The sequence below is a fragment of the Poromitra crassiceps genome (assembly GCF_964638095.1).
Source record: "Poromitra crassiceps genome assembly, chromosome: 16".
Lineage (NCBI taxonomy): Eukaryota > Metazoa > Chordata > Actinopteri > Beryciformes > Melamphaidae > Poromitra > Poromitra crassiceps.
This window is the reverse complement of record NC_139645.1, coordinates 20,428,072-20,441,180: the sequence shown is the minus strand read 5'-3', so window position 1 is coordinate 20,441,180 and position 13,109 is coordinate 20,428,072. Positions and strand designations below refer to the sequence as shown.

The 13,109-nt window shown below is 46.5% G+C and overlaps 1 protein-coding gene across 1 annotated transcript in view; it reads right to left on the bottom strand.

Annotated features, from left to right (window-relative positions):
* hsd11b2 (hydroxysteroid (11-beta) dehydrogenase 2) overlaps positions 1 to 9,217 on the bottom strand; it is a 38,714-nt gene extending 29,497 nt beyond the window's left edge. Inside the window, exon 1 of the mRNA XM_083653002.1 lies at positions 8,575 to 9,217. Coding sequence (XP_083509128.1) covers positions 8,575 to 8,956 — 382 coding nt within the window. The 5' untranslated portion in view covers positions 8,957 to 9,217. The remainder of the gene's footprint in view (positions 1 to 8,574) is intronic.
* Between the last annotated feature and the right edge of the window lie 3,892 nt (positions 9,218 to 13,109).

The following is a 13,109-nucleotide window of genomic DNA, read 5'->3' as shown; positions in this document are numbered from 1 at the left end:
TCAGACTGATCGACTCTGGGTTCGCAGATTGCGTTTACATAGACATGAGTAGCCTGTTTTTGTGTTTGCACATGTAAACATCATCATCATTAGGCCCTTATCCCGGTGTTGAGAAACCGGATTATGCTAGCTGGAGTACTCCGAAAGAAACCAGGATACTGCTGCATGTATACAGTACATGACTATCTGTGCCGTAACCGAAAAATACAAACAATGGCGGCAATTAAAGTGTTTCACTTCAGGAGCGAGTTTTTTTTCAGGCTCCATCTGGGCCCTTCTTGAACTAACATCTTTCTCTCTCTATTTAAAAAAAAAACAAAAACCAAAAAAACTACTAACTAAACTTACCACTATTCCTTCAGAAGTTGTAGCGGTCATAGACTGTGTTGCATAGTTGATTTCTCTATTGCTGACAAAAATGTGTTATTGTAAGTCGCTTTGGATAAAAGCGTCGTAATATGTGATATGTCATGTGTAATGTAATGAAATAATTCAAATACACTTGGCAGTTTAGATGGGAGAAAGCATCGAAATGCTGACATGTTCAAGTCTGTAGTATTCAAATGAAAGAAAGCAGCGCACGATCAGGGACAGACCACTGCGAAGAGGGAATCCCACAGTCTTGGCCCAAAACAGGCGAATGATGTCACACACTCGATACGAGCGAGCCGCAGGTGTTTGGCGGTTTGTCTTGTAAACATCACAGGCGCCTGTGCAAACAGCATCATGTATACACGCATATGAATAAGCAGATTCCTCTGTGTTCCATGTCAACATCATATCCGGATATGATCAAAACCAGGATAGGCCTCATAACCGGGATACCCATGATCCCAGGACAGCAGCAAAATACTTTTGTGTCTTTATCATGCAATATATATATATATATATATATATATATATATATATATATATATATATATATATATATATATATACTGTACAGTATATATTGCAAGCAAAACACATTTGTGATTAAAAATGTATGAATGTGAATCCAAAAGTTTTGCTTGCTGTTGAGCTGAATCTCATGGGCGGGACCTACGCTAAAAGATGTAAGACACATCTCTATTGGCCAGTCTCGACTGGAGTGACAGCTTGGCAACATCCACAGCTAGTAAACGAGAGTTTTTAAGACATTTCTAATCACACATTTATTTTACTTGCAATAAAAAGAAAGCCTGGAAAGTTTTGCTCTCAAACCTATTCTGTTTGATTGCATGATGAAGACACAAAACTAACTCCATCGTAACATTATCCTGATAAACCATGACGTCGTCAGCTGGTCCCTCTCTCATTGGTTCTAGCATAGGGACTGAACTTCTAAGACTTTGCTTTGAGTTTTTTTTTTGACTCTACTCAGCTGTGTTCCTTTCGCTTGTTTGTATTGGAACGCAGACAAGTGCTTTAGCGTAGCTGTGTAACTGAAAGCCTCCTGGCTCCGGGCCAGACCAGCTCCTTCAGGAAAGAGCTAATTGATATCCAGAGAGGCCTGGAAGGGGAACACTGCTGCTATAACGGGTTATAATATACACACACCTAGGGGATGAATTACAAAGGGTTGCAGTAGCCAGGCCATTTTTCTACAGTTCCTGCTTCATGTCTTCTTCATCCTTGACATTTTGTTCACGAATGGTACTTGGTGATCGTTGTGACGTTGTTGCTCTTTTGCTTTCAGGTATCTTGGGAGATCAAATAAATGCTAAGGATCTAATTCTACATCTCTGCTACATTGTGTCGTTGCATTCTGTTGTTGGGAAAGTTAGGGTGTGGCGGTCGGGGGACGGTACGGCGCGGGGTGTGTGTGTGTGTGTGGGCGTGGGGGTTATTTACCCTCAAATCTAATGAGGCTGGTTCAATTTTCCAATACCTGACCACCACCTGGGAGTTCAGTCCTACAGAGTTGCCTGGTCGGCGAGCCCCGTTACTCCGGGCCTCATCCTATGAAGAATGTGCCTCTTTGTATCACACTTCAATTAGCCTCCTAAGAGGTTTAACGGGACTTTATTTTCCAGCCTCGGCTCTTATTTCCACTGCGACCCCGCGGCGACCTTTAACAGCTTCCAGGACTGCAGCCAATTAAAGCCAGGCTGTTGATTGAGATCTGAGCTGGAAGACGATGCTTTAAATCACTTCTCAGATATTTTAGCCTGCAGGATTATATGGAAGACAATCTTCCCATTGGGAGTGCCATGGGAGGTTTACTTTGACACATAACATACTCCTCCCACCCCATTTTTATATTGATTGAAACATGAATTAACTTGTTTGTGAGGCTTATTCTATTATTATTATTATTATTATTAGTAGTAGTAGTAGTAGTATTAGTATTTCTGATTTCCCCCCATTTCCGCCCCCAATTGTACTTGGCCAATTTGCCCCTGCGGCCCCGGTCACTGCTCCACCCCCTCTGCCGATCTGGGGAGAGCCGTAGACTAGCACCATGCGTCCTCCGACACATGCGCAGTTGCCAGCTGCTTCTTTTCACCTGACAGCGGGGAGCTGCACCGCCAGCCAGGACGTAGCACGTGGGAGGATCACGCTATTCCCACCAGTTCCCCTCCGCCCTGAACAGGCGCACCGACCGACCAGAGGAGGCGCTAGTGCAGCGCCAGCGACCAGGACAAATACCAAGCTAACACGGGGGCGCGGCCCTGTGACCCTCGTGTATAGGCAGGGAATGTACTGTTACGCTACCCGGATGCCCTGTGAGGCTTATTCTTAAGTCTGATTCTCTCCAAAATGTACTGGCTTCTGCCGTGGAACATGCTACACACTTCCACAAACTTCCATGAAAATTGGCACAGTCGTTTTTCCATAATCCTGCTGACAAACAGACAAACAAACGGAAGCAAATACATAACTTCCTTGGCGGAATTAATAAGAACAAGTGCCCACTGCCCAGCGGTACCGGGACCCCTGTGCAAATCTCCTGGCTCCAATGGCTGCCAAGTACAAATTTGCCTGTGTGTGTGTCTATGCATTCAGGTTCATGTTTGATGAAAGGCTGCACTACAGTCTCCCAGAGAGAAGTGACGTTTAGACATGGTCATGAATGCGGGGGCTTGGGGATTTTTGAGCCTCGTTACCATGACACCAGACAGCCTCCTAAGGACCCAGCGGCTCGGCCAATGGACAGCTTTGTCTACTACAGTATGTACACCGATCTGATTTGGGATTACCTTGGCACTGCACCCTCATCACGGTGCTCTATAGTTCAAGCCCCCCCCCCCCCCCCCTGTCGAGATCTTGTCTCTTGGACCCAAATCTGCGAATTTTGTTTATTGTTAGAGAATGATTTAATCTCAGAATTGTCTGTAGACAGATAGCAGTGAAACTATGATCCATGCAGTCACGCTCCCCTGCTCTAAATAGCATAATGGTGATCTTTACCGATTCATCAATTTGTTGGGGACCCCCCCCTGGAACCCCCTCAGGGAGCCCTGGTGGCCCCCGGACCCCACGTTGAGAACCACTGATTTACCCACTCAGACGGATATTTACAACCAAAAATCAAGACTTCCATTCCACATTCAATGGAAGATTTTGTCTGATTGAATCGGATTGCATTTGTGATTTTACTGGGTTAGCTCACTCAGTTCAGGAAGTGCATTATCTAGAAAGTTCAAACACTGGAAATGGTTTGTAGTAAAAACATTGATTGAGGTCATTGATATCTCATGTTGCCGGCTCATTTTACAGTGTAAAAAGAGGTCATTGATATGTCAAGTTGCTGGCTCATTTTACAGTGTAAAAAGAGGTCATTGATATGTCAAGTTGCCTGCTCATTTTACAGTGTAAAAATAGGTCATTGATATGTCAAGTTGCTGGCTCATTTTACAGTGTAAAAAGAGGTCATTGATATGTCAAGTTGCTGGCTCATTTTACAGTGTAAAAAGAGGTCATTGATATGTCAAGTTGCTGGCTCATTTTACAGTGTAAAAAGAGGTCATTGATATGTCAAGTTGCTGGCTCATTTTACAGTGTAAAAAGAGGTCATTGATATCTCATGTTGCTGGCTCATTTTACAGTGTAAAAAGAGGTCATTGATATGTCAAGTTGCCGGCTCATTTTACAGTGTAAAAAGAGGTCATTGATATGTCAAGTTGCTGGCTCATTTTACAGTGTAAAAAGAGGTCATTGATATGTCAAGTTGCTGGCTCATTTTACAGTGTAAAAAGAGGTCATTGATATGTCAAGTTGCTGGCTCATTTTACAGTGTAAAAAGAGGTCATTGATATGTCAAGTTGCCTGCTCATTTTACAGTGTAAAAAGAGGTCATTGATATGTCAAGTTGCCGGCTCATTTTACAGTGTAAAAAGAGGTCATTGATATGTCAAGTTGCTGGCTCATTTTACAGTGTAAAAAGAGGTTGTTGATATGTCAAGTTGCTGGATCAATTTACAGTGTAAAAAGAGGTCATTGATATGTCATGTTGCTGGCTCATTTTACTGTGTAAAACAAGGTCATTGATCTGTCAAGTTGCTGGCTCATTTTACAGTGTAAAAAGAGATCATTGATATATCATGTTGCTGGCTCATTTTACAGTGTAAAAGGAGGTAATTGATACATCATGTTGCTGGCTCATTTTACAGTGTAAAAATATGTAATTGATATATTGATTTGATTGCCTGTGGTGCAGTGTAGATGATTTCATCCCTCTCCATCTCTAGACTCAGTTCTCAGTCTCTATCTGCGTCTCAACTAGAGCCTGAGAAGAGGTTCCCAGGCGATTGGTAGGCGGAGCTCTCCAATTGTCTTGGAGCCGAGATAGTCTACAGTATGTCAAGGTGATAGTAGATATGATCAAAGCTCTCCGTCCCGCGTTATTGACGGGAATGTCGGCCACACCTTTGTTCAAAGTCTGTGAGGCAGAGGTGTTTGCACAGGGGCCGTTTGCCCACACCTCCTGCAAACTAACAGGGCTAGATTAACACGGCATGGATGATTTTCAAATCCCCAAAACAAGGTCACAACACTGCGAAGAAAAGAGCCTGGTCTCCAACATGATGTCTTCAACATAATGTAGTTTCACCTCAACCTCAAAGAAGCAACATCTGAGTTTCGGAGATTACGCTAATTTCAAGAGGTCTTGTGGAACATAATGTCACTTTCCAGATGGTCATGTCTTAGTTTAAAGGAAACTGATAATGATGAATATATATATATATATATATATACTGTATAGTCTGTCTGCTCTACTGGCCGCTACCAGCCAGTCACCTTTCTTTTCCCCCATAACCATAACCATCACAACTAAATGCCTAACCTTAACGCTATAGATAGAGGGTGCGCATCACCTGGAACAAAGACCAGCCAATAAGAGAAGGCCAGGTTTCACCAAACAGTTGGGTTTGGTGTGTAGTTACTCTTTGACGATAAAAGGAGCTGTCCATCAGCACCACACAGAAGTCCAAACTAAACATCAGGGGCTGTCTGCAATTGGTTACTTAATGAATAATTGACAAATAACAATATCATTCAACAATGGAGAAATGCATTATCATCAATAATAATAATAATAATAATAATTAAAAATGTTTCATGAAGATCGTAATAGTTTGCAAATGAGTTGGCCGCCCACTTGCAATGCATTTGCGGCCCACCAGTGGGCCCCCGGCCCACAGGTTGGAAATGGCTGCCCTAACCTTCACCTAAAACCAATTCTAACGGAACCCTTAAAACCAATTAAGTCGTAACCTTCAAAAAGCCCTTTGAACGTGTGTGAGAAACTGAGGACCGGCCAAAGTGTCCTCATGCACTTTCCTAAAATGTCCTCACTTGCAGGTATAAAACTCACATTGGTCCTCACTAGGATAGCTGTACACAAGAACACACACACACACACACACACACACACACAGCGCCGTGTGCAGAATGCGGTTTCGTCACTCCTGTTTAATCGTGAGGTCACTACAGGTCGTTGCTCCCACTTTCCAACATGTAGGCTACTGTAGGCCAACATTACAATACAATACAATCACACTGTTACCACACAATCACATGCTCTCTAGATTGGATTAGCTCGTTAACCATGAAACAAAGAGCGTTAGACCCACTGGCCATTTCACAGTTCCTGGGCCGGCACAGATGTGATTAGTCTGTACTGTACTGACCCAAACACTGAGCACATCATGTGAGATGTGAGCCCCGCTGAGTACGTACCGTTCACTCAACCCAAACACACGTCGGACTCCGCCCCGCGGCACGCACACAAAGCACCATAAACCAATCAGTCAAGCCCATAAACTGCTCTCCAATCAGGGGCAATGTCCTATAACACAGGTGAAGTGGGACAAACATCAGTAACACTAACCCACTAACGGCAACAATAACACTCTGCACTGCACTGCACGCGGGACAGACAGGGAAGTGATTTCAGCTTTCACAAGAGACGGCTGCTAATAGGCTGCCCCCCTCACATGGTCACACCCCCCTGAAACAGTTTGTCACAATGGTTTACTGGGGGTGGTGACTTCTGACTTCTGAGATTAATGTCAGATTTTTGTGGGGGGAAAAGTCAGCATACTCTGAAATACTGTGACTGTGACATCATTGTTGGTGTCATTGATTATGTCACTGATGATGTTTCCAATGTGGCAAAAATTAGAAATTTTGAATTTGAATCTGGGGTCCCTAGATTTGTGTGCCATTAAAGTGGGGTCAGGTTGGGAACCCCTGGTTTACACACTAAAACTAAGAGGAGTGAGAGGAGGATGGGTGAGAGGAGGAGGAGTGAGAGGAAGAGGAGTGAGAGGAAGAGGAGTGAGAGGAGGAGGAGTGAGAGGAGGAGGAGTGAGAGGAGGAGGAGTGAGAGGAAGAGGAGTGAGAGGAGGAGTGAGAGGAAGAGGAGTGAAAGGAGGAGGATGAGTGAGAGGAAGAGGAGTGAAAGGAGGAGGAGTGAGAGGAGGAGGAGTGAGAGGAGGAGGAGTGAGAGGAGGAGGAGTGAGAGGAAGAGGAGTGAGAGGAGGAGGAGTGAGAGGAGGAGGACTGAGAGGAGGAGGAGTGAGAGGAAGAGGAGTGAGAGGAGGAGTGAGAGGAAGAGGAGTGAAAGGAGGAGGATGAGTGAGAGGAAGAGGAGTGAAAGGAGGAGGATGAGTGAGAGGAAGAGGAGTGAAAGGAGGAGGATGAGTGAGAGGAAGAGGAGTGAGAGGAAGAGGAGTGAAAGGAGGAGGAGTTGTTATCTCTGAGATCCAGGTCACTCTGGTTCACCCCCCCCCCCTCCGCACACCCCACCACCACATCGCTCTCAAGTTTAACATTTTTCAAACAGAGTTTATTTCCCATGAGAGCCACACACAAGGAGAGACAAAATATACCCCTCTCTCTCTCTTTCTCTATCTCTATCTCTCTCTCTCTCTCACACACACACACACACACACACTCTCACACACACGTGCACACGCATACTCTCTCTCCCTCTCTCACACACATGCACTCTCTCTCATACGCACGCACTCTCTCCTCTCTTTCTCTATTTCTCTCTCTCTCACACATACACACACATGCACACACACTCTCTCTCTTACACGTGCACACACATACTCTCTCTCCCTCTCTCACACACACACTCTCTCTCACACGCACGTACTCTCTCTCTCTCTCTCTCTCTCTCTCTCTCTCTCTCTCTCTCTCCCTCCCTCCCTCCCTCTTCCATGCCAGTCTCCAAAATGTAATCTGGGCATTTGTTGGTCACCTTGCCTCACAAATACAACCAGGATGTAAATAGATCATAATAAATGTAGATCAATAATTAACCAAATAAACACCAGCAGTCACTATGGGAAAGTAAAGCCGATATCTCATTTTGCAACTCTTCTGCAACAATTCTGCAACAATTCTTCACATCCCTTTTTTCCTTGAACATCCCTGTCTTCACATATAGCTTACACCACAACTAAGATGCACGCTAGGAAAACTGCTCACACTTGAGCTTAGGGAACGTATTCACTATCAACAAGTTGCTTATTAACGAGCATATCAGTGATGCATTGCTTTATTATTAGTCATTACAAACCACTTATAATCAGGACTTTATTCTGCACTATTGTGATCTACAAATATAACTGTTGCATATGAATTGGGCTTATAATGTATTCATACCACATAATAAAATATATATTATATAAGGGAATTATTAAACGGAAATCAAGGGAAAGTGAGATCGCACAAATCAAGATAAAATGTTTGTGATTTATTAATTTTTGTATTTGTATTTTTTCACATCATGCAAATTTAGATGTTGATGAGTGCACTCAATATTAAAAAAAAAACAATAGGGAGATTTTCTTCAATTCTTCTCTCATTTTCTCTTGAATATTCGATTCAGATTTCAATGTATGACGCATCGTTTGCAAGTTTACAATCTGCACTTTCAGAATCTGTACTAAACTCAAAACTTACCTTGGCCTATAGTTGTTATCAAAACACTAGTCCCTGTGACAGTCCCCAAATCTAAAGTGTTACTGGAAAACTTTCAGTTAAAAGATGGGTTACCCAGTGGCACCCCCTGCCCAAGCAGCCCCTCTGCCCCCTGCCCAAGCACACAGACAGACCCTGGTGGGCCCTTCTTACCTGTGATGAACACGGCCTTGCCCTCGGGGGGCAGCGCGGGCCCCGGGCCCCTCCTGGTCCAGGCAGCGTAGAGGCAGCAGGCCAGGCAGAGCAGCCCCAGCAGCAGCACGGCCGGCAGGCAGAACGCCCACAGCCGCTCCAGCAGCACGGTGGCCCCCAGCCAGGCCACCAGGGGCGCTGCGCTCAGGTGAGACGCCAGCAGCTTCTTCATGGCCCCTCCCACAAACACCGTCAGTACGCCCAGGTAGATCCAGAAGGGCAGCGGGTAGTCTTCCATCATACGGGGGAAACTTTCTGTCTGTTTGCCTGTCTGACTGTTGACCTGTCTGTTTACCTGTGTGTCTGCCTGTCTGCCTGCCTGCCTGTCTGTCTGTCTGTCCATTCACTAACAGGAGAGGAGCAGGGTGACAGCAGTGACCATGTGCACCGGGGCTTTGAATCAAGACCCAGAGATGGAGCGTGCACAAGGTCTTTGTGAGTTGGATTCCCCCTTCTCTCTCTCTCTCTCTCTCTCTCTCTCTCTCTCTCTCTCTCTCTCTCTCTCTCTCTCTCTCCTCTCTGTGTCTGTGTCTCTCTCTCCTCTGTCCTGTGCACTCCTGACACACGGCAGACTGTAGATCAGCCAACACACACACAAACAAACACACCCCACACACACGCACACACACACGCACACATACAGTACACACCACAGAGTAGACAGGCAGTGCACGAGCTGCTCTCTGCCTCTCCAGTGTATATATAGAGCAGGGGGGAGGGGCCAAGGCAGCCTGCATCTAATCTGCACCCAATGGACTCAGTTTTACCACAGTTTAGCACCGGCAAACCCCCCCCCCCCACCCCACACACACACACCTCTGTCACACACACACACACACACACCTCACCACACACACACACACACACACACACACACACACACACACACACACACACACACACACACACACACACACACACACACACACCTCCTCTGTCACACACACACACACACACACACCCACCTCTGTCACTCACACACACACACACACACACACACACACACACCTCAACACACACACACACACACACACACTTTCTCAGTCTCCCTGGCTCTCCCTCTCAAAGCCCTCATAGATATTAATGACACACTGATAAAATCCACATGAATAAATGCACAGAGAAAAGCAGGTTCACGTGTGCATTATGATATTTACATCCTGTATATTATGTTAACAGGACAAAATAAGCATCACACTTTCAGGGACTCCCCCCCCCCCCCCCCTCTGTTCTGGGCAATATTCAATTGTGATTTTAGTTCAACTCTTTCAATCCCTCTATCCGTCACTCTTCAAGGTTCATTTGAATAGCCACAGCACACGAACATGATTACTAACAAGGGATTGACTTATAGTGCCATTATGCAGCGCAGTGGTCACATTCATAGTAGAAGACAAAGTAATACAATACTAATAAGCATTTTTGAGTCCTTGAAAAGCGCTTATCGCATTGCTATTATTATTATTAATAAGAATAATAATACGAATAATAAGAATAAGAATAATAACAATAATTTATTTTGGGTTTCCTGTTTTACATCCTGTAGAGCCGGATCCTAACTTTGCACCTGAGGCACTATAGGGCATATGTCACTTGATTGACAGTACTCTCCGTAGGATGTGGGATGTTCCTAGTAGGGTGATCTTCTGGGCTGCTTAGACTGATGGCCCTGGGAGTTAGTCTCCCCCCCCCCCTGGTCTGGAACACCATGGCCTCCAAAGCCTCCGGGACACACTCCAATGCATCATAAATCACTGATGATATCTTCTGCTTCCAGCATCATACGAAGGACACCAGATGGCCGGCCCGGCGGCCCCCTAAGAGCTACACGAAAGTAACACCATGACCTGTCCATGGCTCTCTGGACAAGGAGACGAACGTCCTTTGACTGAAGGATGTGATCAAGTCATCCTTGAATCCTGTAATGTTGTGTGTCATGGCTTCAGGGCTAGCCATGTGGCTTCAGGGCTAATCATGTGGCTTCAGGGCTAATCATGTGGCTTCAGGGCTAGCCCTGTGCCTTCAGGGCTAGCCATGTGCCCTTCAGGGCTAGCACTAGCCATGTGGCTTCAGGGCTAGCACTAGCCATGTGGCTTCAGGGCTAGCCATGTGGCTTCAGGGCTAGCCATGTGCCTTCAGGGCTAGCCATGTGCCATCAGGGCTAGCCATGTGCCATCAGGGCTAGCCACGTGGCTTCAGGGCTAGCCACGTGTCTTCAGGGCTAGCCATGTGCCATCAGGGCTAGCCATGTGCCATCAGGGCTAGCCACGTGGCTTCAGGGCTAGCCACGTGTCTTCAGGGCTAGCCACGTGTCTTCAGGGCTAGCCACGTGCCATCAGGGCTAGCCACGTGTCTTCAGGGCTAGCCACGTGCCATCAGGGCTAGCCACGTGTCTTCAGGGCTAGCCACGTGTCTTCAGGGATAGCCATGTGCCATCAGGGCTAGCCACGTGCCATCAGGGCTAGCCACGTGCCTTCAGAGCTAGCCATGTGGCTTCAGGGCTAGCCATGTGCCATCAGAGCTAGCCATGTGCCATCAGGGCTAGCCACGTGTCTTCAGGGCTAGCCACGTGCCATCAGGGCTAGCCACGTGTCTTCAGGGCTAGCCACGTGCCTTCAGGGCTAGCCACGTGTCTTCAGGGCTAGCCACGTGCCTTCAGAGCTAGCCATGTGGCTTCAGGGCTAGCCATGTGCCTTCAGAGCTAGCCATGTGGCTTCAGGGCTAGCCATGTGGCAAAATAAATTATAATCGGCAATCTTTCCAAGTACCCCCTGCAAGCTGCTCAAGTACCCCTGGTTGGGAATCACTGGTGTAGATGTTGATATTGTCTGGGATACGGTTGGTGAACTTTTCCATTCCCTTGTTCATGAGTCCTATAGAGCTCTGACGACCACTGGTGTTATTTCGGTCTTCATACACCACATCCTGATTCAATCTCCAGGTCTTTGTACTTGGACAGCTTCTCTGTGACTTTCACAGAGGTGTTTCATATAGTACATCTCTTTTCCTTCCTGTCCTTGATAACGACGTCAGGCTTGTTGGCTTTGCTCTCTCTGTCAGTGTGGATGGGCGTGTCCCAGATAATGGTGTCACATCATTGTTCTCAGTGACTGTTTTGGGATGATGTTCGTACCACTTCTCAGTCGTCTTGATGATGTATCTCCTGCAGATCTTCCAGTGCAGGTATGCTGCTGCCTTGTGCCTGTCTATGTACTCGGTCTTCGTCAGTTCCGGGCAGCCGGAGACAATGTGGTCGATGGTTTCTTCGTACTTTCCACAGATTCTGCATTGTGGGTCTGTTCCATCTTCGATGATGCGATGGTGATAGGATCTTGGGGTGGCTGTAGCTCAGGAGGTAGAGCGGGTCGTCCACTAATCGCTTTGGATAAAAGAAGTCGGTGGTTCGATCCCCGGCCTCCTCCAGTCTGCATGTCGAAGTGTCCTTGGGCAAGATACTGAAGCCCAAATTGCTCCCGATGGTGTGTCAGCACCCTGAGTGGTAGCTTGCAGCCATTGGTGTATGAATGAATGTGTGAATGTACCTACTGATCGTAAAGCGCTTTGGATAAAAGCATTATATAAATGCAGGCCATTTGCCATCTTCTTTAGTGATTTTCAGGCCCTCCGTCTCTGCTTTTAGTCCGGAGCTCCTCAGCCTCTGGTGTTTCTTTTGTTGGTCAACATCTCTGTCTTTCTTTCTTTTTGGGTACTTCCTGCTTTGTCATCCCAGGGCTTCTGCAGCTGCTGCTGGCCATGGTGTTTTTCCTTCTGCTTCACCTGTTTGGCGTAGATGGAAGTCACCTCATTTTCTGTTGGGGGGATTTTTGAGGCGTCAAGCTCTTTCTTGAATTGTGCAGCTTCTTTATTGATGGAGTAGATCTGATGTTTTACTATTCGGAGGAGTGGATCATCTCTTTTCGTCAGGTATGCATCCAACCCGATGGTGGTCATCTTGAACGTCAGTTCGAGTTGGACTAGGCCTCGTCCTCCTGAAGCTCTTGGTAGGTACAACCTGTCGACATCTGCTTTTGCGTGGTGCATCTTCTCCATGGTCAGCATTGTTCTTGTCTTGGTGTCTATTCTCTTGATGTCATTCAGTTTCCAGTTGATGATGTTGAAGCTGTACGTCACTACAGGTATCGCTATAGGGTGTTCATAGCTTCAATTCTGTTAGCTGCATTGAGTTCGCTCTCCAGTACCATACGCACTCTCCTGTAGTAGTCTTTCTGGATTCTCTCACTCACTCACTCATGGATGTAGTGAGTTTAGTGGGGAAAATGGGACGTAGCTAGGGATAGGAAGGTGGTAGAGAGTCGGGATTGGAGGGGGTGCGTAGGGGGCGTAGGGGGCTAGGGGGATGTGGTGCACAACAGTCCGCCGTCGGCTTAAAAGTGTGGTGCTTGTTAGTCTGACTGCCTGGAAGCAGACGACTGCGGGTCTAAGCTCTGCCATCGGTGCAGAACATTTCAGTCGGATTGGAAAGGGATTTCCCTTGC